The sequence below is a fragment of the Colobus angolensis genome, unplaced genomic scaffold, assembly GCF_000951035.1.
Source record: "Colobus angolensis palliatus isolate OR3802 unplaced genomic scaffold, Cang.pa_1.0 Scaffold183, whole genome shotgun sequence".
In the NCBI taxonomy this organism is placed as follows: domain Eukaryota; kingdom Metazoa; phylum Chordata; class Mammalia; order Primates; family Cercopithecidae; genus Colobus; species Colobus angolensis.
Genome location: NW_012114966.1, coordinates 85,795 through 106,085, shown reverse-complemented (window position 1 = coordinate 106,085; position 20,291 = coordinate 85,795). Strand labels below are relative to the sequence as shown.

Below are 20,291 nucleotides of genomic sequence, written 5' to 3'. Positions count from 1 at the left end.
CAGGAAGCAGAGGTTGCAGTGAGCCGAGATCATGCCATTGGACTCCAACCTGGGCATCAAGAGTGAAACTCCATCTCAAAGAAAAAAAAAAAGAAAGAAAGAAAGAAAAAAGAGAAAAGAAAAGATGTGAGAGGGCTGGGCACAGTGGCTCCCACCTGTAATCCCAGCATTTGGGGAGGCTGAGATGGGCAGATCACCTGAGGCCAGGAGTTCAAGACCAGCCTGGCCAACAAGGTGAAACCCCATCTCTACTCAAAAATACAAAAATTAGCCAGGCATGGTGGCGCATGACTGTAGTCCCAGTTACTCAGGAGGCTGAGGTGGGAGAGCCACCTGAACCCAGGGGGCGCAGGTTGAAGTGAGCTGAGATTGCACCACTGCATTCCAGCCTGGGTGACACAGCGAGACTCTGTCATAAAAAAGAAAAAGAAAAGAAAAGATGTGAGACCTGTGAGCCTGGGGTCACAGGTATAATCGGGAGCAGCAAAAGTATAATCACACTCAAGTCCTTAGACTCCTAATCTAGTGCTCTTTCATCTCCTTAGGCTGCATGGCCTTTCTGGTCTTCCATGATTTATCACAGGGTGGTTGAAACCCTGTCCCTGTCCAGCCTCTTCTGGCCTTTCTCTTCTTTTTTCATAATTGCTTACAACTTGTTTTTACAGCCTTGGGGCTTGGGAATCAGGCATGGTAGCTCCTATTTATTGAGCAAGAGCCTTACTGCTAAGTGCTTTCGGTGCAGTACTTCATTTCATTCTCTCTACAACTTTTATTAGCTCGATTTGATAGAGAAGCACATGGAGACTAGGCCAGTCACCTGCTCGAGGTCATTCAGCTAAGAAGAGGAGGGGCTGGGATCATGATCTGCCTGATTTCCAAGCCCTGATCTTAACCTACACTGTCCTGGGAGAAAAGGTGTGGAATGGTCACTTCTAATATCTTCTCAGCAGGTGATAGAGTCACCAGTAAGCCAGAGCCCATGCCTTGAGGGAGAGCCCCAAGGTGGGTCTGGGACTTGGGGATGAGCTAGGAGTGGGAGGTATTCTCTGCCTTTGGTGTGATTCATTACATTTTCCTCTAGTGGCAGGAAGAACGGCAACTCTAAGGTGTGGGCTCCACCAAAAGAATCCTCTCAGGCACCCTAAGGAACAGGTAATACCTCATGTACCCCAGGAATGACTGGAAGCCATAGGGGGAGTGAAGAGCTGCAGAGCCCAGCTAATGTGCCCCTGCTTATCCTGCCCCAATATCAAGGAGAAATGTGAAGCTTTTGACAAATAAAGGACCTGAGAGTGACTAGCCCCCTAAGGGAGGGCCATGGGGAGGGACTGTTTTCCTACTTACTGGATTAAGGGTATAGGATCCTTAGGGGCACTATGGCACCTCTTGGCAGAGCCACTACCTTCCTCTCCCCACCATGGCCTCCTGAGTCTCTGCCCACGCTACAAGCTCTTCCAGGCCAGTTAGGTCCTGGATGTTGTTCTGGCAGCAGCCCTGGTGATGAGGTATTGGAAAAGCTGGGCTCTGGTCCTAAATCTGCGCACACACGTAGACTTCTGACCGAGCCCAGCAGGTACCAGATGTGGCCCTGCAGTTCTTCTTGGCCCAGGCCCAGAGGCAGAGACTGAGGGAGCAGCACCAAATTTGGATTCCAGAGAAGCTGAAGCATTTGGAACAGAAGGAGGAGGTGGCAGATGACCAGATCAAAGACCCGGTGGCCGAAGAGGAGGTAAGGAGAGTCAGATAGAGGACTTGAGGCTCTAATTGGTCCAGGCACTGTGCTAGGGCTGGGATCCATCATCAGTCACAACCGACTGGTTCATACTCTCTCTCATGGCCCTCACAGACTTCTCAGGGATAGATGAGGCAATTCTCAGTGCTAAGTGATGGGACTGGGGAGATAGGGGCATGTGGGACCAAAAAGGCATATCTGATCCAGGCTGGAGTGGATCAGAGGAGATGGCATCTAAGTTGAGCCTTAAAGGGCAGGCAGAAGTCAGCCAGGGGAATTCACTGGACACTGAGCTTCACAAGGGCAGTTACTGCTCATCACATCAAGGCACTCATAGACACAACTTATTTGAACAAATTAAGAAACATAACATGTGTATGTGGTGGGGGTGAGTGGAGTGGTGACATGTTCTCGGAGAAGACAAAACAGAGCAAAGGTTCAGCAAAGGAAGCAATGGCAAAGTGGGTCCTGTAAACTGCAAATTCTCCAATCTGGCTGGAGCTGAACACGTGCATAGTCAGAAGCAAGGCTAAAGAGACAAGTGTGTGCCACAGCTCTGGCTTTGAATTTTACCCCAAGGAGAGTTGCAAACCATTGAAAGGCATGTGCCATGTCAGCTCTGACCTTCACTAGCCATGAGAATTTGGGCAAGTTAGGTCACTTCTCTGATTCACTGTTGTCAAATCTGTAAGACGACAATGCCACATATGGTTGTTATTGGATAAAATAATACACTTGAAGTATTTAGCACAGAGCCTGGCACACAGGTGGCACTCAACAAAGAGTATGTGTTATCACTGAAGGCCTGCAAGGAGAGACAGAGATGGCAGCAGGAACAGATGGTGCTGAGATTCCAGCTGGAGGCCCTTCAGGAAGAGCGGGACACGGCAGAGCAGGACCTGGCAGCCCTCTATGACCTGCATGTGCAGGCCACTCGAGCTCAGACACACCATGTGCTGCGGGTTAGTGGGGATGGAGGGCAGGCCTTGAGCCGGCTCCAAAGCTGGCTCAAGGCATCTCTGAATCTGGGTGCAGGTATTCCGAGCCTGGCAGGGCCAGTGGGAGGAGCGGGCCGTGACCACAGGGCATCGTCACTGCAGCCTGCTGGCAGGCATCCTGGAAGAAGCCATCAACCTGGCCACACAGAATCAGGAGCTCCAAGCTCAGAACCAGCAACTTCAGCAAGGTGCAGACTAGGCTGGGGACAGTCATGCTGGAACGTCCTGGGGAAAAACCTGATCAGGAACCCTTTAGAGGAAGTTTCCTGTCTCCTCATTCTGGAGGATCCTAGAAGGGAGAGAACGGTGAGACAAAACCAAGCTGATCCTCATCATGGATAATTAATAACACGAACCATGTCTCATTGTTCCAGTCCTTACTAAGTGCCTAATATTATTTTATTTAGCCTCTCCAGTTACCACATATAGTAGGTACCATTTGATCCTCATTTCAGGGGTAAGGCAACTAAAGCCAGAAGAGGTTCAGTAACTGCCCAAGAACAGTCAGCTAAGTGGAAGAGCCAGAATTTAAATTCAAGTCTGTCCATAGTTCTACACTGCACGGTAGTGGCTTACAAGCTTCTGGGTGCATCAGAACTACCTAGGAAGCTTAAGAGAAAGAAGAAAAAGATTCCCAAACACTACTCCCTAAGATTCTGCTTTAAGAGGTCTGAGATAGGCCTAAGTGCCCCCCCATCCCCACCCACCTTTGCTTTTTTTAGAAACTCACCACATATTCTATCATAGAATCAGGGCCTGACATTCCCCTGGCCATGATTTTAAGACAGATGACAGGCAGGAATTGTCTGTGAGGGAACCAGAGGAAATGAAAACCAAAACCACATCGTATTTCTTAGAGTTTTTTGGCCTAGAGTCTAGTTTGTCCTGCTGAGCCCAGAACCTGCTGTTCCCAAAACTCCCTCCGCATTCCCCTGGGCCCAAGTTTTGTGCTCCAGGGAAATTTCAAAAGCTCTGTGATAGGGAAATGTCTCAGCTCCATGGAGCTCTCACAGAAAATAACGCCACTGGCAACAGCTTGGAGAAAACAATTTTTTCTTAGTCTAAAAGTTACCCCAGGCCAAGCGCGGTGGCTCGCGCCTGTAATCCCAGCACTTTGGGAGGCTGAGGCTGGCGGATCACAAGGTCAGGAGATTGAGACCATCCTGGCTAACACAGTGAAACCCTGTCTCTACTAAAAATCTAAAAAAATTAGCCGGGCGCGGTGGTGGGCGCCTGTAGTCCCAGGTACTCAGGAGGCTGAGGCAGGAGAATGGTGTGAACCCGGGAGGCGGAGTTTGCAGTGAGCAGAGATCGCACCACTGCAGTCTGGCCTGGGTGAAAGAGCGAGACTTCCGTCTCAAAAATAAATAAATAAATAAAATAAAATAAAATAAAATAAAATAAAATAAAAGTTACCCCAGAATTAAGATACTCAGGACCCCAGAAGAACAAAATTGTTAGACAGAAGACACAAGACAGTCGTGGCTGTGGTTGCAGGAACCACCCTACAGCCTAGAAAACTTTATTAAGACCTTATTGCTTATGCAGTTAAAGAGACACTGATTGAGCTACAGGTTTCCTGTACCTGGTCTCACAGGTCACTCTGTGCAGAGCTTCCCCAGGCTGTTGGGAGCTGGGAGACTGTTAGGCAGGGGCAGGACCCAGAGTGGGAAGCATGGTACCTCCCAGGAGCCTCAGAGTGGGTAGCAGGCTTCAAGACGGCCCTCAGAGTGAACAGAGAGGTCAGGAGTGTCGGCTTAAGCCAGGGCCCAGGGGCTACATTCCCTGAGATGAGTCAAGCCCAGCCCTCTCTGGGGTTTCCAGAACAAAGGCTAGGTGTGGGGAGCAGCACTGTGGAAAGGGCAGGGAGCATGTCTCTAGGCATTGCTGGAACTGGGGGAGATTGTCAAAGTGGCTGGGGTAATGGTTGTATAATCTGTGGCAACAGGGCCTTCTTGCATGAAAGTGGGTATCCCTTATGGAAGAGTCATGCACCATGGCTGCGCTGGAGTAGCCAGCTCCAGTGGCTACTGTAGGCAGTAGCCACTGTTGGGTGACTAAAGTAGGCAAGGAAAGTCACTTGTTGCCCACACTCCACTTTCATCAACTCTGTTCATGCAGGACAAGGCAGGGAGTTGCCCAACAAGGATGGGGTCATTTCTCAGGCCTAGGTATTGATGTTACCTTAATTCTTTAGTCTGGAAGAACTTGGTTGGGGTGGGGGATGGTAAGCATTTCCTTAACCAAACTCATTCTTCACATCTCCTAGGGGTACCCCTTCATCCACCGATCTCCAGAGAATAACCTGGCTGCTCTCACTTCTCCAGCTTTTCTCACAAGGCACTTGTTACAGGGCTGCTGATGGGAGGGGGAGGAAGGCTGGGATAGGGGTCTGGTGGAGGCGCGCAATCTACAGGTTCCGGAATCAGGGTGGAAGTTGTCAGGGACTAGCGGCTACCATAGTACAGGCGCATGGCCAGGCCAATGAGTAATGTGGCCAGGAAGAAGGCGGCTGTGAGCTGCAGCCGTAGCAGGACTGCTGAGAGCACGGCGTTGACCACCAGTGAGCAGGACACCACAAAGAGGCGTGTGATGCTGCTGCCGTGCTTCATGACAGCGGACATGAGCAGTCCATTTAGTGCCTGGCTCAGCACCACGAGTGCTGCCCATCCTGAGAAACCTTCCAGAAGGCCTGGGCCAGGGCCGCCTCCAGCATGCAGACCTAGATTCAGGAGCACACCAAAAGTGTAGAGGAAGAGGTTCTGAAGTGCCAGGGGCAGCCGCTGTCGCTTCATGAGCAGCTCTGTGTACACTGAAGACAAGCCTGAGATGAGGCAGTACAGGATGAGGAGCAGGAGGCCCAGCGGAGTGATATGCAGGGGCATGGGGCTGGCGGCAGCTGCTGGAGAGGGGCTGGGAAGGGTGTTCCCAGGCACTTGAAGGCCCCCTGCTGCACAGCAGGCCCCCGCAGCCATCAGCAGCAGCAGAGCTAAAGCCTGACGCACAGAGAGGCGGTGCCGGAGGCAGAGGCAGTAGAGCACAGCCGTGCTTCCAATCTTGAGATTGCTCAGCACTTGGTAGGTGCTGGGGTCCATGTAACGCTGAAGATAGATCACTAGGTTGTTGTTAGCGCCATAGAGCAGGGCTGATAGTGCGAAGGGAGCAGCCTGGCGCCAGGGTGGGGCCCCCTGGGGCCATGCTTGCCAGCCTATCAGAAGGGAGAAGGCGCATAACAGTAGCTTGGTCAGCTCAGTCAGCAGCACGGCTGAGGAGGGCCGGAAGGGCACTCGGCCGTCCACATGGCACAGTGCCAGCAATGGGGCGTGGGCACCATACATGGCAGTGGATAGGAGTAGCATCAGGGTCCAGCGGGCCTGCCTGGGACGGCCCAGGCCCGGCATACCCCCATCCTCTACACTCATACCCACACCAGACCCTGGGTGACTAAGGGGCAGCAGGGATTGCAACACGTTTGGGGTAAATCAAGTTACAGAGCCAGCTCCCAGGAAGGAGGAGCTGTGGAACATTGCCAGAGAGAATACTGAGGATCGGAGGCATCTACCAACCCCACAGTCAGGGCTTGAAGAGTAAGGGGCTGGTAGTCCTTGAAGTCACAATCTTGGGGCCAGTCCCATGAAATTAGGAAAGGGAAGAAGAAATCCAGGGTGCAGACTAAGGAACTATTGTTCACAATCTGCAGGAAGGGAGGCAAGGATGAAGGTGGCAGGAAAGTTGGAGAGAGCAAATGGATGACAGCTGGGGAATTCAGATAAAGTGTCTCCACCTGAAGGCTGAGCTGCTCATCCTGCCTCTTCCATGGCACCTGGAGCTAGTCCGGCCCCTTGCGTAGTGACTGCAAATAGTCCCTTAATGTCTTCTCCACATTGGGCACAGCATATGCCTGAGCCACATAGATGCCAGTGCAGGTGCCCACAGCAAAACCCAATACTGCTGATGCCCTCAGTTTGGCCACCACATAGCCAGCCAGGAATCCCTTGAGGAACGGAGAAGACAACAGCGAGCCATCCTGCAGAGAAAAATGCAGAAGGAAACTTAGCTAGGCTCTTCCCTGACTCTGTCCAGGGGCTACTCAAGCTGGGATTACAGAATTCCACCACCAGCTCCTCCTCACTCTGGAGAACCGTGGTATTTTCTCCAGATTTTTCCCAAGGTTCTGGGGCCAGAAGAAGAACCTAGCAGTTCTGATCACACAATCTCAGAACCCTGGGGTCAGAAAGCTCCAACCATAGAACTCCACTGCCACACAAGGTCAGAGATGCTCCTAGCCCTGCAGGTTTCTCCAGCCTCATTTCCTAGCATGCTCCCCAACTACTGTAGCCAAATGGACCTCCTTTCACCCCTCATGTTTATAATGCTACTTCCTATCACAAGGCTTTTACATATGCTGTTCTATCTGCCTGGAATGTTCTTTCCTCCCCTCTTCACCTACTTAACCTCTACTTAAGATATTAGTTCATGTGCCATTCAGAAAAATTGTCCTTAGGATGCCTGAGAACAGGCCCTCAATAATCATTTGCTGAATAAATCTCTACCATTCATTTAACACTCTCAAGAGCATGTTGGTCAAGAAAGCCTAAGGCAGGGGTGGGGTGGGACAGTCCTTACCTGGCCCACTCCACTGTTGACTTCGTCTTCCACACGCCGCTGCAGGTGTTCCAGCTGGTTCTTGAGAAATGCCAGGTCCTTAAGCTTAGGCAGAGAATCCTAGGACAAGCGAGACTCCAGCAGTCTGACTCAGCCCCACCCCTTGCTCAATTCCATCAGAAGCTGGGAATTGGGAGGGGATGGGGCGAGCCAGAAAGACCTTTTCCTATAAAAGCTTCCGGAGATGGCAGTGCAAAGGAAGAAAGGCATTGAAAAGCACAGAATTCAAATGAGGGCCAGGAATGGACTGACAGATGGAATATGAACCAGTAACTTACATCAACCTCAAAAAGAATTTTACATAGCAAGCAGTATGTAGGAAAGGCAGGAGGGACAGCTAGGGACCGGTCCATCAGGAAAGCACTACTGACTCCATTATGAGCTCGAAAGTCATGACCAGTCTGTCTTGGCTACTATGTTCTAGTGCCTGACATTTAGTAAATGTGTGGGTAATGCTGAGCTTGTAGACCAATGGTGAGTAATGGACCGAGGCAGTTTCCTGAACAATTTGATTGTCTTGGTTCCTGGATGGGCTTTACCTCTTTCTTCCCAAGGCCATCCCAAACTGAATGTGAGTGACTGGATGTGAGTGAGAATGACAAAAAAGACTGTCGGCAAGTGCGTAAGTAAATGGACTGAGTGATTTTGATCGCATGTAAGTATGAAATTCAGAGTGTATGCAAGGGAGTGTTTGAATGAGGGTGGTGTGAGTGTCCGTGTAATTGGAAACATCGTGTCACTGGGAAGAAAATTTCGGGAACTAGGGAATAGGGTAAAGTGAGGAGTGTTTAAGGGTGAATGTTTTTGAGTCTGTGCTAGTAAGTGGGGTTCGTGATGGTTCCCAGGAGGGTACATCTGGGGGATCCACGGCTCCTCCCACCTCGCCTAATGCTCTCCCCACACCACTCCACGCTGTTGAGGCAGCATGACAGCAGCCTCAGAAGAAATAAGGGACATCCTCACTCCTGAGCCGCTGCAGAGTCCCTTCTCCCCGCAACTAAAAAGGTCAAGGAGAAGACCACGCCCGACTGCAGATCACCCTCACGGCCACTCACCTTGTCATCCGCCATCTTCCCAGCTGAACTTGTTGCGCAGGCGCATCCCCGCCCCCCTCATGCCGACTGCCCCGGCCATCTTTACTGAGGGCGAAGGCACTTCCGGAGCATTTTTGGAAAGGGTGAGGCGCTTTCCTAGTGGCCGAGCCCGCCTCTCCCAGATACTTCCACGTGACCCCCTCCTGTCGAGTCTCAGGCTGCATGTGAGCGCAGTCACTACCCGGGCGCGATGATCTCACTCGTGCGCGAGTGCGTGCGGCGCATGTCCGGTGTGTCGGTCTTTGGACGCCTGATGAACTAGTTCATAGTCGTGCGGTGGTGTCAGCGGTTTCGCTGGCGTTCTTGGGTCACCCCCAGACCCGCACACGGAAATACGCACCCATTCGAGGATCCAGACGACCGTTTACACGCACCACACCTGGGCGGGCTGTGAGGCTCAGGCCCTCCCCCGGGACCGGCCCGTGTCCCGCCCCGTATTTGTGCGGCGCCAGCTGGCCCGGCAGCCTGCGGCGCAGAGAGGCTGGGCTTGCAGGCACAATAGCTCCGGAGGTCGCGCTGGACTGAGAGTGCGGGCCAGCAGAGGCTGGCGGGGAGCGGCCGGGGTTATGCTGGGCAAGGATTACATGCTGGCCATCATTCTGGTCAACTGCGATGGTGTGCACGGAGGGGCCCGGTGGGAAGACCAGGAGCTTAGGGAGGACGAGGGAATCCGAAAGACTACTCTGGGGCTCAAAGACAGGGTGGGGGATACCTCTCTGTGTAGGGACCAGGGGGCGAATGAACCCGATCTTTACATGTGATGTCTTCAAGATTGAGGAGCTTGGATCTTCAGCCTAAGAACTGACCCATTTTGGGGATGGAGAGAGGATTATGACAGCATGTTATTCTGAACTCACAAATAATATGCTCCCTCCTCTCTAATCCGGTGTTCCTGTAGATGACTTGTGGGGGGACCAGAGTCTGGAGGGGGAGCCTGGCTTGCCTCCTGGCTGGAGGAAGATCCACGATGCTGCAGGTACTTACTATTGGCATGTACCCAGCGGTAGCACCCAGTGGCAGCGCCCAGCCTGGGAACTAGGAGATGCGGAGGACCCAGGCACGGTAGGTGGAGTGTGAGGAGGAGGTCTGAGCCCGTGTGTGGACCTAGGTCTGCTGTTACACTGACTAACCACCACTCTACAGGGAACGGAGAGGATTTGGGGACTGCGGCCCCTCAAAGGGAGATCCTTTTCCAGCCTGGAGAGCTCACTGGACCGGAGGTAACGGGTGGCCCAGGCAAAATGAAAGGCTTGGGGTTCCATGGTGTTCAAAAAGGCAGCTGGACCCATGGTCTGCTTTCCAGCCCAGGTTTTGGATTCTGTCACATGTTTTGGGTTCTGTTGTGTTCTTGGCTCTGTCCCAAGTTCTTAACTGTCAGTATTTTGAGTTTTATCCCTTGTTCTAAACTCTTGTTTGTAGCTACATGTTTTTCATATTCTTGGTCCTAACTTATCATGTTCTAGACCTTGGCCATTAGGTCCTCTGTTCTAGGATCTCTTGTCCCACTTTGGGGTTCTGGTCCACATATTGAACCCTGCTCCATTTTGTGACTTTTATTTTTTATTTTTTGAGATGGAGTCTCACTCTGTCGCCCAGGTTGGAGTGCAGTGGCACGATCTTGGCTTACTGCAACCTCTGCCTCCCAGGTTCAAGTGATTCTCCTCCCTTAGCCTCCTGAGTAGCTGAAACTACAGGCACATGCCACCATGCCTGGCTAATTTTTGTATTTTTAGTAGAGATGGGGTTTCACCATGTTGGCCAGGATGGTCTCGATATCCTGACCTCGTGATCTACCCATCTCAGCCTCCCAAAGTGCTGAGATTACAGGCGTGAGCCACCGCACCCAGCCTTGTGACTTTTATTCTATGTCCTGTGTCTGGGTTGTGTCCTGAATTTTCCCTCAAATTGTAAGTCACACTTTATGTTACGTTAATATGTCCTGGGCTCTACCCTGCTCTGTTTTTATATTTCTGGTGCTATATTCTGGGTCTTGCCTCTCATCCTGTGCTTATCAATTAGTCTAGGCTTCACCAGTGTCCCTACTGTAGGAAATGTGGTCCTCTTAACGCCTCTGCTCTGTTTCAGTAACTCTCTGTCCTGGTGTGGTGAGGAATCCTACATCCAGAACATGGAGCCAGGGGCTAAGGTAGTGACTTGGATCTGAGGGCATTGGGAGGTCCCAAGGGAAAGACAAGGGTGGGATTGGACTGAGCAGAGGTGATCAAGGGTGAAGATAGGGAGTTTGTATTGTGGCACCTGCCACCCTGCTCCATCCTTATTCATTCCTGTCCCTTTCCCCAACTTGTCAGTGCTTTGCAGTACGCTCTCTGGGCTGGGTAGAGGTACCTGAAGAGGACTTGGCACCGGGGAAGAGCAGTATTGCAGTCAATAACTGCATCCAACAGCTGGCCCAGACCCGCAGTTGGAGCCAGCCTCTAGATGGTGCCTGGGGTGAGGTGAGTTGGCTCGGCCCCTCAATGGGTTGGGCCCAGGGCCCAGCAGAGGTAGCTGTCCCTGAATTGCCTGTTTCTCATGGCAGTGACCTTTATCTGAGCTCTGAGCTGACCTCTGTCCTTGGCAGGGCCAGAACATGCTGATGATCCTGAAGAAGGATGCCATGAGCCTAGTGAATCCCCTGGACCACAGTCTGATCCACTGCCAGCCTCTGGTGCACATCCGTGTGTGGGGCGTGGGGAGCTCCAAGGGCCGGTGAGGATGCCTACATCCCCCAAGCGAGAGCTCGTCTCCCTCCCTGCTGCAGGCTGTGATCCCCACTGATGCTGATCACCAGTACTTGAACCCTGGACACAGATGCTCTGATGTGGACCCAGGACTGCTTCCCCTGCCTGGTCCAGCCCTGGTTGGGGAGGGTGGGCCCAGCTCAGCAGGGACAAATGGGGGAGAGTCCGAGAGGCTGGGCTGATTCCCTTCTGTGCTCCCACATGCTTCCGGAACAGTGACAGGTAAGTGAAAACCAGGTATCCTGAGCCCCATTCCTGACCTCCATACTCCATCCCTGCCATATCCCTAGCCTGACTTTCCAGCCTCCTGCAGGCTCCTGCCTCTAACCAGCCTCTACCCCAGCCCCATCTCTGCCCCTGCTAGGGACTTCGCTTTTGTGGCAAGTGACAAAGATAGCTGTATGCTCAAGTGCCATGTGTTTCGCTGTGATGTCCCTGCCAAGGTCATTGCCAGTGCCCTACATGGGCTTTGTGCCCAGGTAAGGGTCAGGGGTGGGGCAGGGATTGTGGGTAAGGGGTTGGGTCTGAAGCTTCCAAGGTAGTTGGGGTGGTATTGGCCCTTTTACCCTAATTCCCCTCTCTCCCTGTGGCTCATGCTGGCTTCATTGTGTTTTAGATCTTGTCAGAGCGAGTAGGGGTCAGTGGTGATGCCTCTTGCTGCTCTCCAGACCCCATCTCCCCTGAAGACCTGCCACGGCAAGGTATGGGAAGGGGAGTCCCACATTGCTGCATTGGGCTGCTTTGGTGCCGCTTTGTGGGTGGGCAATTTCTGGTTATTTAGTACTTCTGTGGATAAATTTTGGAGGTGTCTGGTCTCAGGGATCCCAAGCCACAAGTTGGAGGAGCATCTATGAGCCTTTTCTTCTACCAGCACCAGCTCTGACCTGAGTCCTGGCCATTCAGAAGGGTGGGGAAAATGGTAATTGAGAGAGCTGCCAGGCCGACTTGGTGTGTATATTTCAGTGGAGCTGCTGGATGCAGTAAGCCAAGCTGCTCAGAAGTATGAAGCACTGTACATGGGGACACTGCCAGTCACCAAAGCCATGGGTGAGGACTGAGGGGGCTGCATATGGTGGGCTGTGTGAGGCAAGGGGAAGGTGAGTGGGGTGGGGCCCACTACCATTTCTCAGAGTCCTCCCATGGCCTTGTTATGGCCTGGGATCTACCAGCCTTCCCAACTCAGAATTCTAAGCCTTGCCCCAACTATCCTATTCCCTATCTCTGAATCCCAAGTCAGTGAGAGGGGGCTAGACACTCCCTGAAGACTCTTTCTTTTACAACTGGGAGACACACTGGGCATGTTTCCCCAGGCATGGATGTGCTGAACGAGGCCATTGGTACCCTCACCACCAGGGGGGACCGGAATGCCTGGGTCCCAACCATGCTCAGTGTGTCTGACTCTCTCATGACTGCACACCCCATTCAGGTACCAGAAGAGGGTGAAGTTGGGGGCTTTGGAGGGGTGAGCAGGGATGCTGAGGGGTCACTGCTTGCTGCCGGAAAAGTTCAGTGGGTCTGGCCAGTGCTTGGCCCTCTAGTGACTAGGCCTGGTGTGGGCAGGCAGAGGCCAGTACAGAGGAGGAGCCATTGTGGCAGTGCCCTGTGCGCCTTGTGACATTTATTGGTGTTGGCCGCGACCCACACACCTTTGGCCTCATCGCTGACCTGGGCCGTCAGAGCTTCCAGTGCGCAGCCTTCTGGTGCCAGCCCCATGCAGGGGGACTTTCTGAAGCTGTGCAGGCTGCCTGTATGGTGAGTCATGGGTGGGAATGGGTGGGTGGGATTGCCCTGCAGCTGCTTCTCCGCTGTTTACTGGGGCTCAGGGTCGGCAGCCTCTTTAGAGATCACAAACCTGGGCTGATTCTGCATCATTAATGTTTTGGCCCTCATGTTGTTTTTAGTGAGTTTTAATTAGTTGCCAATACTTAAAGGCCAGGACATTTTACATAATAATCGCTATTCTTGTTTTTCTTAAAATATCAAGAGCTCTGGCACTCAGTTCACACGTGTAAATGTCAGCATGCAGCCAGAGTTGTGCAGAAGCTGTGCCCTAAAGAGTTGGCATTGTTCCTGTTTGTCCCATTTAGGTTTATTTCCTGGCATCTGTGGGCATTTGAGTGTGGGTTGCTTATACTTTGTTAGTTCAGTTTGCTCATTCATTCAACAAATATGAGTGCCTACAGGGTCCCAGGCACCATAGTTGACCCTGAGAATTTAGTGCTATAGAGGGCACTCACAAAAGTGTTTTTGCCTTCACAAAACACTTAGGATAGAGCCAAGATAGACCAGAAATAAGTTGTACACCACTGGTTAATGGAAGAGGTGGCCCCTTTAGGGGTCAGGAAGGCTACCTGTAAGAGGTGATAGAAAACTGACAGTCCAAGAGGGAAGTTAGCCAGGGGAAGGGGAGTTGGGCAGGTGTATCAAGCACAGGGAACCTTAGCTGTGAAGGTGAGAGATATTAGTGGATGAGAGTATCTGAAAGAATCTAGTGTATCTGGCATGCAAGGGGGATGTAGTAAGAGATGAGATCAGAGAGAATGACAGAAGCCAGGTTATGGGGGACCTCATAGGTCAGGGTGATGAGTTTATCTGGAGGCACTGGGAATCACTGAAGCCCCACAGTGAAGTCAGGGTTATGTATTAGGATGACCACTTAAGCTATAGTATGGGTAAAGATTTGGAGGACATGAGAGGAGGTAGGAAGGCCAGTTAGGACGCCTTTGAGCCATTCAGATGAGATGACTGGGAGCAGTTGCATTGGGGCTGGAGTTTGAGTTGTACACCCTTACCCTCAACTAGGGAATCTGCTTGGCCAGGGACTAGTCCCTACCAGTGAGAGATGGAAAAGAGCCAACATAGTGGTACATGTAATTAAGAGTTCAGGCTCTGCAATCAGAGAACTAGGTTTGAATGCCATTTCTGCCTTTCTCTGGCTGTGTGACCTTGGGCAAGTCATATACTCTCTGAATCTCAATTTCCTCATTTGCAAAACAGGGATAATAACCCCTCATAAATAACTGAATTATACAAAGCACTTAGCAATGTCCAGCCCGCCCTCCTTAAGTGTCTGATACAGTTTTATGATTTTGTTATTGAGCTACCTGGGAATGCTCTAGAAACTCCACATGTGGCTGACTACCAACCTTGTTATCAGACAGAAGCTTTGGCCAGTTCCCTGTCCAGCAGAAGCTTTCAGGGAGTCTAGGGGCAGAAAGTAGCTGGATCCTCACATTCCCCTTCTCCCTAGGTTCAGTACCAGAAGTGTCTTGTGGCCTCTGCAGCTCGAGGCAAGGCCTGGGGTGCCCAGGCCCGTGCCCGCCTGCGGCTCAAGCGGACCAGCTCCATGGATTCCCCAGGAGGTCCCCTGCCCCTCCCCCTGCTCAAAGGAGGGGTTGGCGGTGCAGGGGCAACCCCTCGAAAGCGGGGTGTCTTCTCTTTTCTTGATGCCTTCCGGCTGAAACCCTCTCTGCTCCACATGCCCTAAACTTATCTGGGAAGGCTAGGGAAGGAGGCTCTGGGTCCATGCCTAACTCTGTACCCTTTTATTCCTCAAGGCCTATAGCCTGTCACCCCTTGAAGCCTTCTCTGCCTGTCCCTCTGATCCTTGTCCACCGTCTGTTTATTGCCCAATTTATTGTTTATATGGATGACTGGGAGGCACTGCACCACAATGTAGGACCCTAGCTTCCCTTTCCTTGGGTCCTTGTGTTCCTTCCCCCGTCCAACCCTGGACAGTTGGCTCTACCTCAGTAACACTTTCTAGCAAAATCAGTGCAAATAAAAATCCCTCAGTGACCTCACTGGATGTGAGTATATTGGGCCTGGGACAGGGCTGGGGGTTAACAGCCTGTGTGAGATGAGCGTCTTTGTGTCTGTGCTTGATGTTGGTGGCTCTCTGTAGTCACATGACAGCATGGGTGTGATGGAGATCCGACTTCATTCATTCAACAAACATATTTTCTAAGGAGTTCCCTGTGCCAGGCACTAAGCTGGGCACTGGGGATGTAATAAAATAGACAAGGTCCCACCTTCTGAGACTGTCAGATAGGGAAATGAACAAGAGTCAAATAAGACAGAAGATGTGATGTAATATAACTAGGAAATCTTAGAGGGTTGTAGGGTTGTGGGAGCTCAAGTAAGACACTTAACCTGGCCTGAGACATTCCAGAAGGCTTCCTGAAGAACTGACATCTGAGCTGAGAACTGAAGGAAGATGAGTACTAGTTAGTGAGGCTACCGGACGTGAATGTGGAGATTGTGCAGGGCAATGCAAGAGGAGGCTGTAGAAGTCAACCTGGCTAGATCACAGCGGGGCGTATGCGGGGCAGGAGCTTCTGGTTGTTCGAACTTGCTCCTGAGAGGATGAGGGCTCCTAGAGCGCTGGCTCCTGGACAACAACCTCCTTTGGTGCCTTGTGACCAGGGCCCTGATGGTTCATTAGATGGAGCCTTCGAGTCTCAGGGAGTTGCCGCAGGGTCCCCACAGCAGCTCCCGACGGCTGTGAACGAGCACCCATCCTTCAGGGCTCCCGGCAACCCGCCTGGCCTGGGACGCGGCTCAACTGTGAGCGACCGTCCCGGAAATGACGCGCTGCCCCGCTGGCCAAGCGGAAGTGGAGATGGCAGAGCTGTACGTGAAGCCGGGTGAGCGCGGCCGACTGGCTAGGGCACTAGGTCCTCGCCCCGGCCTAGGCTGGGGGCGGTTGCGGCGCGGAGTCTGGACCCTCTGTCTCCCCTAGCCCCAATATGAACTATCAGTGGAGTTCCAGGCTCGCTTCACACATCCCTCGCCTCCGCAGGCAACAAGGAGCGCGGCTGGAACGACCCGCCGCAGTTATCATACGGGCTGCAGACCCAGGCCAGCGGACACAGGCGCTCGCTGCTCACCAAGAGGGTCGGCGCACCCCAGGATGGATCCCCCAGAGGTGCGTGGGGCCCCTGTGCTCGGAGACCGACGGGGAATCGGGGGGGGGGGTGTGTAAGAGATAAGCCTGTCTGGAAGGCTTTTTTCTCTTCCCCGAGGGCTCCTTATGGAGAGAGGTTATGGGACTCCAGTAAAGGTCTCAGGGCAGGTGCTTTTCCGAGCCCGTTCTCTGCTGCTCAGGTTAATAAATAGTGTATTGATTTAAAAAGACTCTATTTTTTAATCCTAGGTGATCTCATCCAGACCCGTGGCTTTTAATATAGTTTTAATCCTCAAGTTATTTATCTTTGTTAACCTATACCTCTTCCCAGAACCTCACAGTGGCATATTCGTTTGTCCATTCTGTCTTCACTTAGGTATATGATAATCATCAGACTTCACAGTTTTTCATTCATTTAATCACTGTTATTTACTGAGCACTTACTATAAGTCAGGCACTGTTTAAGGGCCAACTAGACAGCAGTGAGAAAAAAGATCTCTGCTTTCAGGGAGTCCATGTTGCAGCATTGGAGATGGGCTGAAAGATTAAATAGTGGTGAGGGTGCTACAGAAAAATAAGCGGTGATGTAATATGACTGGGTAACGAGGTGTCTGAGGGGCTGATATTTAAGCCGCACAAAAAGCATTCCAAGCAAAAGAAACAGCTGCAAAAGGAATAAGTTTGGCCAATTCAGAGACTGATGAAATACAGAGTGGCTGGCTACAGCCACTTTGTAAACTAGGATAGTGGGCTTTGTAAACCAGGATAAAGAGTTTGTATTTTAGTCTACATAAAGTTGGAAGCCATTGAAAAGTTTAAAGTAGAGGAGAGCCACCTTTCCCCCTGAGAATTTTCCAGGCCATTAAATGGGGTGTGCTGTGGCCCCCATAAAGGGGCTCAGGTTTGGTTCTTTAAGTGGCCCTCCATTCTCCACACCCTTTTTGCTGTAGAAGAAGAATGATACAAGGCTTGGTTTCTTTCTTTTTTTTTGAGACGGAGTCTCGCTCTGTCACCGGGGCTGGAGTGCAGTGGCCGGATCTCAGCTCACTGCAAGCTCCGCCTCCCGGGTTTACGCCATTCTCCTGCCTCAGCCTCCGGAGTAGCTGGGACTACAGGCGCCCGCCACCTCGCCCGGCTAGGGTTTTTTTTTTTTTTTGTATTTTTTTTTTTTACTAGAGACGGGGTTTCACTGTGTTAGCCAGGATGGTCTCGATTTCCTGACCTCGTGATCCGCCCGTCTCGGCCTCCCAAAGTGCTGGGATTACAGGCTTGAGCCACCGCGCCCGGCCGGCTTGGTTTCTTAAACTCAGCAGTATTGATAGGTTGTGGCCAGATAATTCTTTGTGACGGACTTTCCTGTGTGTTTATCAGCAACTCTGACTTCTATCCAATAGATGCCAGTAGCATCCACCCAGTTGTGATAGCCAAAAGTGTTTCCAGACATTTGCCCTGTGGGCACTATCTTCCTAGCTTGAGAACCAGGGACTGATTGACATTTTGGAAAGATCACGGTCTTTGTGTGAGAACAAGATTTTAGGGGAGTGGAAAGACAAATTACAGCTATTATGGTAATATAGGCACGATTTAATGATTTGCATAAGGGTGGTAGGAGTTGGATGGATATGAGATGGACAACGTCAGTAGGAATGAGTAGATTAGGAGGAATCCATATAACTAAATTTTTTGCTTGATATAGGAGGACTGGGGGATAGTGGTTTTGGGGAGGGGGAGTTTTTTTGGGGGGCCCATATGAAATTTAGGCTGTTATTTTTCAGGAAAAGTCTAAGCCAGAATTAGAGAAATAAGTCACCATTACAAGGATGGTATTTGATGTCATGAGCTTGAATAAGGCCAGGGACAGAGCCGTAGGGCACTCTAGCATTTCAAGGTTGAGAAGGAATCATCAAAGGAGATTGGGAAGTGGCCAAAGAAGAAAATAGAAGAGGCCAGGCGCAGTGAGTCATGCCTGTAATCCCAGCACTTTGGGAGGCCAAGGCGGGCAGATCACCTGAGATAAGAAGTTCAAGACCAGCCTGGCCAACATGGTGAAACCCCTGTCTCTACTAAAAATATAAAAATTAGCCGGGCCTGTAATACCAGCTACTTGGGAGGGTGAGGCAGGAGAAACGCTTGAACTTTGGAGGCGGAGGTTGCGGTGAGCCGACATCACACCACTGCACTCCAGCCTGGGTGACAGAGCGAGAATCTGTGACAAAACCAAAACCAAAATAAAAAAATAGGAGAGTGTAAAGACATGAATCAATAGTGATGAATGCTGCTGAGACATCAAGATAGAGACAAGGGGCCAGGCGCAGTGGCTCACACCTGTAATCCCAGCACTTTGGAGGCTGAGGCGGGTAGATGACGAGGTCAGGAGTTCAAGACCAGCCTAGCCAACATGGTAAAACCCCCTCTCTACTAACAATACAAAAAGTAGCCAGGTATAGTGGTGGATACCTGTAATCCCAGCTACTCGGGAGGCTGAGGCAGGAGAATCATTTGAACCTGGGAGGTGGAGGCTGCAGTGAGCTGAGATCGCACCATTGCACTCCAGCCTGGGACTCCATCTCAAAAAAAAGAAAAAAAGGAACCACTAGATTTGACACACATAGCAGTCACTAGTGATCATAACAAAAGCAGTCTCTGCATTAGTGAGAACAGAAACTCAGCTGGAATGGGCTGAGGAGAGAATGTGAAAAGTAGAGAGAGTGACTATAAACAGTTCACTCAAATTCTGTGGAGATAAGAAATGAGACAGTATCTGAAAATGGAACGTGAAGGGAGTGTTTTGATAGTAATATACTAGAGCATGTTTGTACGCTAATGGGATGATTCAGTAGAGAGGGAGAACTGATGATGCGAGAGAAGATAGTTATAGTAGGGAAGTCTAGAGAAGACAAGAGAGGCTAGGATGCAGACTACAGCTGGCAAGATGGCTTTTGATAGGAGCAGGAACGTTTTCATCTATTACAAAAGGAAGAAAAGTGGCCACAGATGCAGGTGGGCTAGGAGGACTGGTGGTGGAAAGATGAGACAGTTCCTGTTTAATGACCTCTACTTTTCAATGAAACATCAGGCAGTGTCAGAAGAAGATAGCAGGGAAAGGAAGAAAAGTTCTGAAGAGTGGAAAAAAAGAGCCAAAATATCCAGGCAGTGTTTGGTACCTTTTAAAATCTGTGGCCATGAATTTAAAGTGTCAGCATGGCTCTGTTTTCCCTCCCAAGTGCAAGCAAGTTGGGTTTAACTAGGAAAGTGGGACAATGGGAGGAGATAAAGGAGGTAAAAATATTTATAAGGGAGTGACCACGTTAATGTACATTGAAATCAAAGTAGCTGAGCTGGAAGGGGTAAGGGGGTGATCAGATTTTGGAGGTGATAGTGTTGTGAACAAGGCAGGGGGATGAGAGGCTGATGTAGGGTGGGAAAAAATGATCACTGGAGGTGAAGAGGTCAACTGAAACGCCAAATTATTAAATCAATCAATCATCATTGTGGATGTTGGTACCTAAAAGTAAACTTTTGACTTTTCCAGTCTTTCTGTTAGTGGTTCCCATTACTAAAGTCAGAAACTAAGAGTCACCTTGACTTCTCTCTTCCTCATGCCCAATCCACTCCTGTTGCTACTTCCTCTTAAGTAAATCTGACTACTCCATTCCCCTCATCTACTCTTTTACCCTAGTCCATGCCAGCATTATCTCTTTCCTGAAGTATTCAACCTCTCAACTGGTGTTCCTGCCACCATTGTTGACCTGTTTTCGTCAGTTTTTCACAGAGCATACATGTTTAAGAATAAGTCTGGTCACATCACCCCTTGCTTTTATAAACCTGCAGTGGCTTCCCAGTACCATTGACTCAAGACCAAACTCTTCCAAAACCCCACAGGGTCTGGACCCTCTGCTTACCTCTCTAATGATAGCTCATACTACTTTCTTCAGTGATAACAGTTTTTAGCCCTACAGGCCTCATTTTTGTTCTTGAACAAGTCAAAAGTTTTCCTGCTTCTTGGGCACTGCTCTCACCTCTACCTAGTACATGTTCCTTCAACTCTTCATAGCTGCATCTATCTCATCCATTAGTTCTCAATTTAATAAAAACAGCTCAGTTTGTACTTTTTGCTACACACTAGCAACTGTATATATATATATATATATATAT

At 50.7% G+C, this 20,291-nt stretch overlaps 4 protein-coding genes across 10 annotated transcripts in view; 3 read left to right on the top strand and 1 right to left on the bottom strand.

The window, feature by feature from the left end:
• LOC105510138 overlaps positions 1-2,929 on the top strand; it is a 9,458-nt gene extending 6,529 nt beyond the window's left edge. Inside the window, exons 3-5 of the mRNA XM_011939770.1 lie at positions 1,553-1,729; positions 2,536-2,694; positions 2,768-2,929. Of these exons, the coding sequence (XP_011795160.1) occupies positions 1,553-1,729; positions 2,536-2,694; positions 2,768-2,929 (498 nt within the window). The remainder of the gene's footprint in view (positions 1-1,552; positions 1,730-2,535; positions 2,695-2,767) is intronic.
• Positions 2,930-4,212: 1,283 nt separating this feature from the next.
• On the bottom strand, positions 4,213-8,744 carry SLC35A4 (solute carrier family 35, member A4). Of its 3 annotated transcripts, none has more exons than XM_011939639.1 (3): positions 8,451-8,744; positions 7,357-7,455; positions 4,213-6,757 (listed from the first exon to the last, which is right to left on the bottom strand). In XM_011939639.1, exon 3 carries the CDS (start codon positions 6,150-6,152, stop codon positions 5,178-5,180), a length of 975 nt encoding a protein of 324 aa, XP_011795029.1. In that variant the 5' UTR covers positions 6,153-6,757; positions 7,357-7,455; positions 8,451-8,744; the 3' UTR covers positions 4,213-5,177. The 3 variants fall into 3 exon arrangements, with proteins under 3 accessions (XP_011795029.1, XP_011795030.1, XP_011795031.1); XM_011939640.1 differs by having other exon boundaries at positions 7,357-7,518; positions 8,451-8,466; XM_011939641.1 differs by lacking the exon at positions 7,357-7,455 and having other exon boundaries at positions 8,451-8,464.
• Positions 8,513-15,033, top strand: APBB3 (amyloid beta (A4) precursor protein-binding, family B, member 3). 4 transcript variants are annotated; one of them, XM_011939644.1, is made up of 13 exons: positions 8,513-9,104; positions 9,388-9,551; positions 9,633-9,709; positions 10,575-10,635; positions 10,799-10,945; positions 11,071-11,198; positions 11,447-11,452; positions 11,595-11,709; positions 11,847-11,931; positions 12,194-12,277; positions 12,541-12,656; positions 12,791-12,982; positions 14,481-15,033. In XM_011939644.1, exons 1-13 carry the CDS (start codon positions 9,056-9,058, stop codon positions 14,715-14,717), a joined length of 1,461 nt encoding a protein of 486 aa, XP_011795034.1. In that variant the 5' UTR covers positions 8,513-9,055; the 3' UTR covers positions 14,718-15,033. The 4 variants fall into 4 exon arrangements, with proteins under 4 accessions (XP_011795034.1, XP_011795032.1, XP_011795035.1 ...); XM_011939642.1 differs by having other exon boundaries at positions 11,574-11,709; XM_011939645.1 differs by lacking the exon at positions 11,447-11,452.
• Positions 15,034-15,550: 517 nt separating this feature from the next.
• Positions 15,551-20,291, top strand: part of SRA1 (steroid receptor RNA activator 1) — a 7,440-nt gene continuing 2,699 nt past the window's right edge. Inside the window, exons 1-2 of one of the 2 annotated variants that reach the window (XR_001001518.1) lie at positions 15,551-15,876; positions 15,972-16,157. Coding sequence is in view for 1 of the 2 variants with exons in the window: in XM_011939646.1 (XP_011795036.1) it covers positions 15,816-15,876; positions 16,032-16,157 (187 nt within the window). In the remaining variant the exon portion in view is untranslated. The remainder of the gene's footprint in view (positions 15,877-15,971; positions 16,158-20,291) is intronic. The other variant, XM_011939646.1, reaches the window with a different exon arrangement.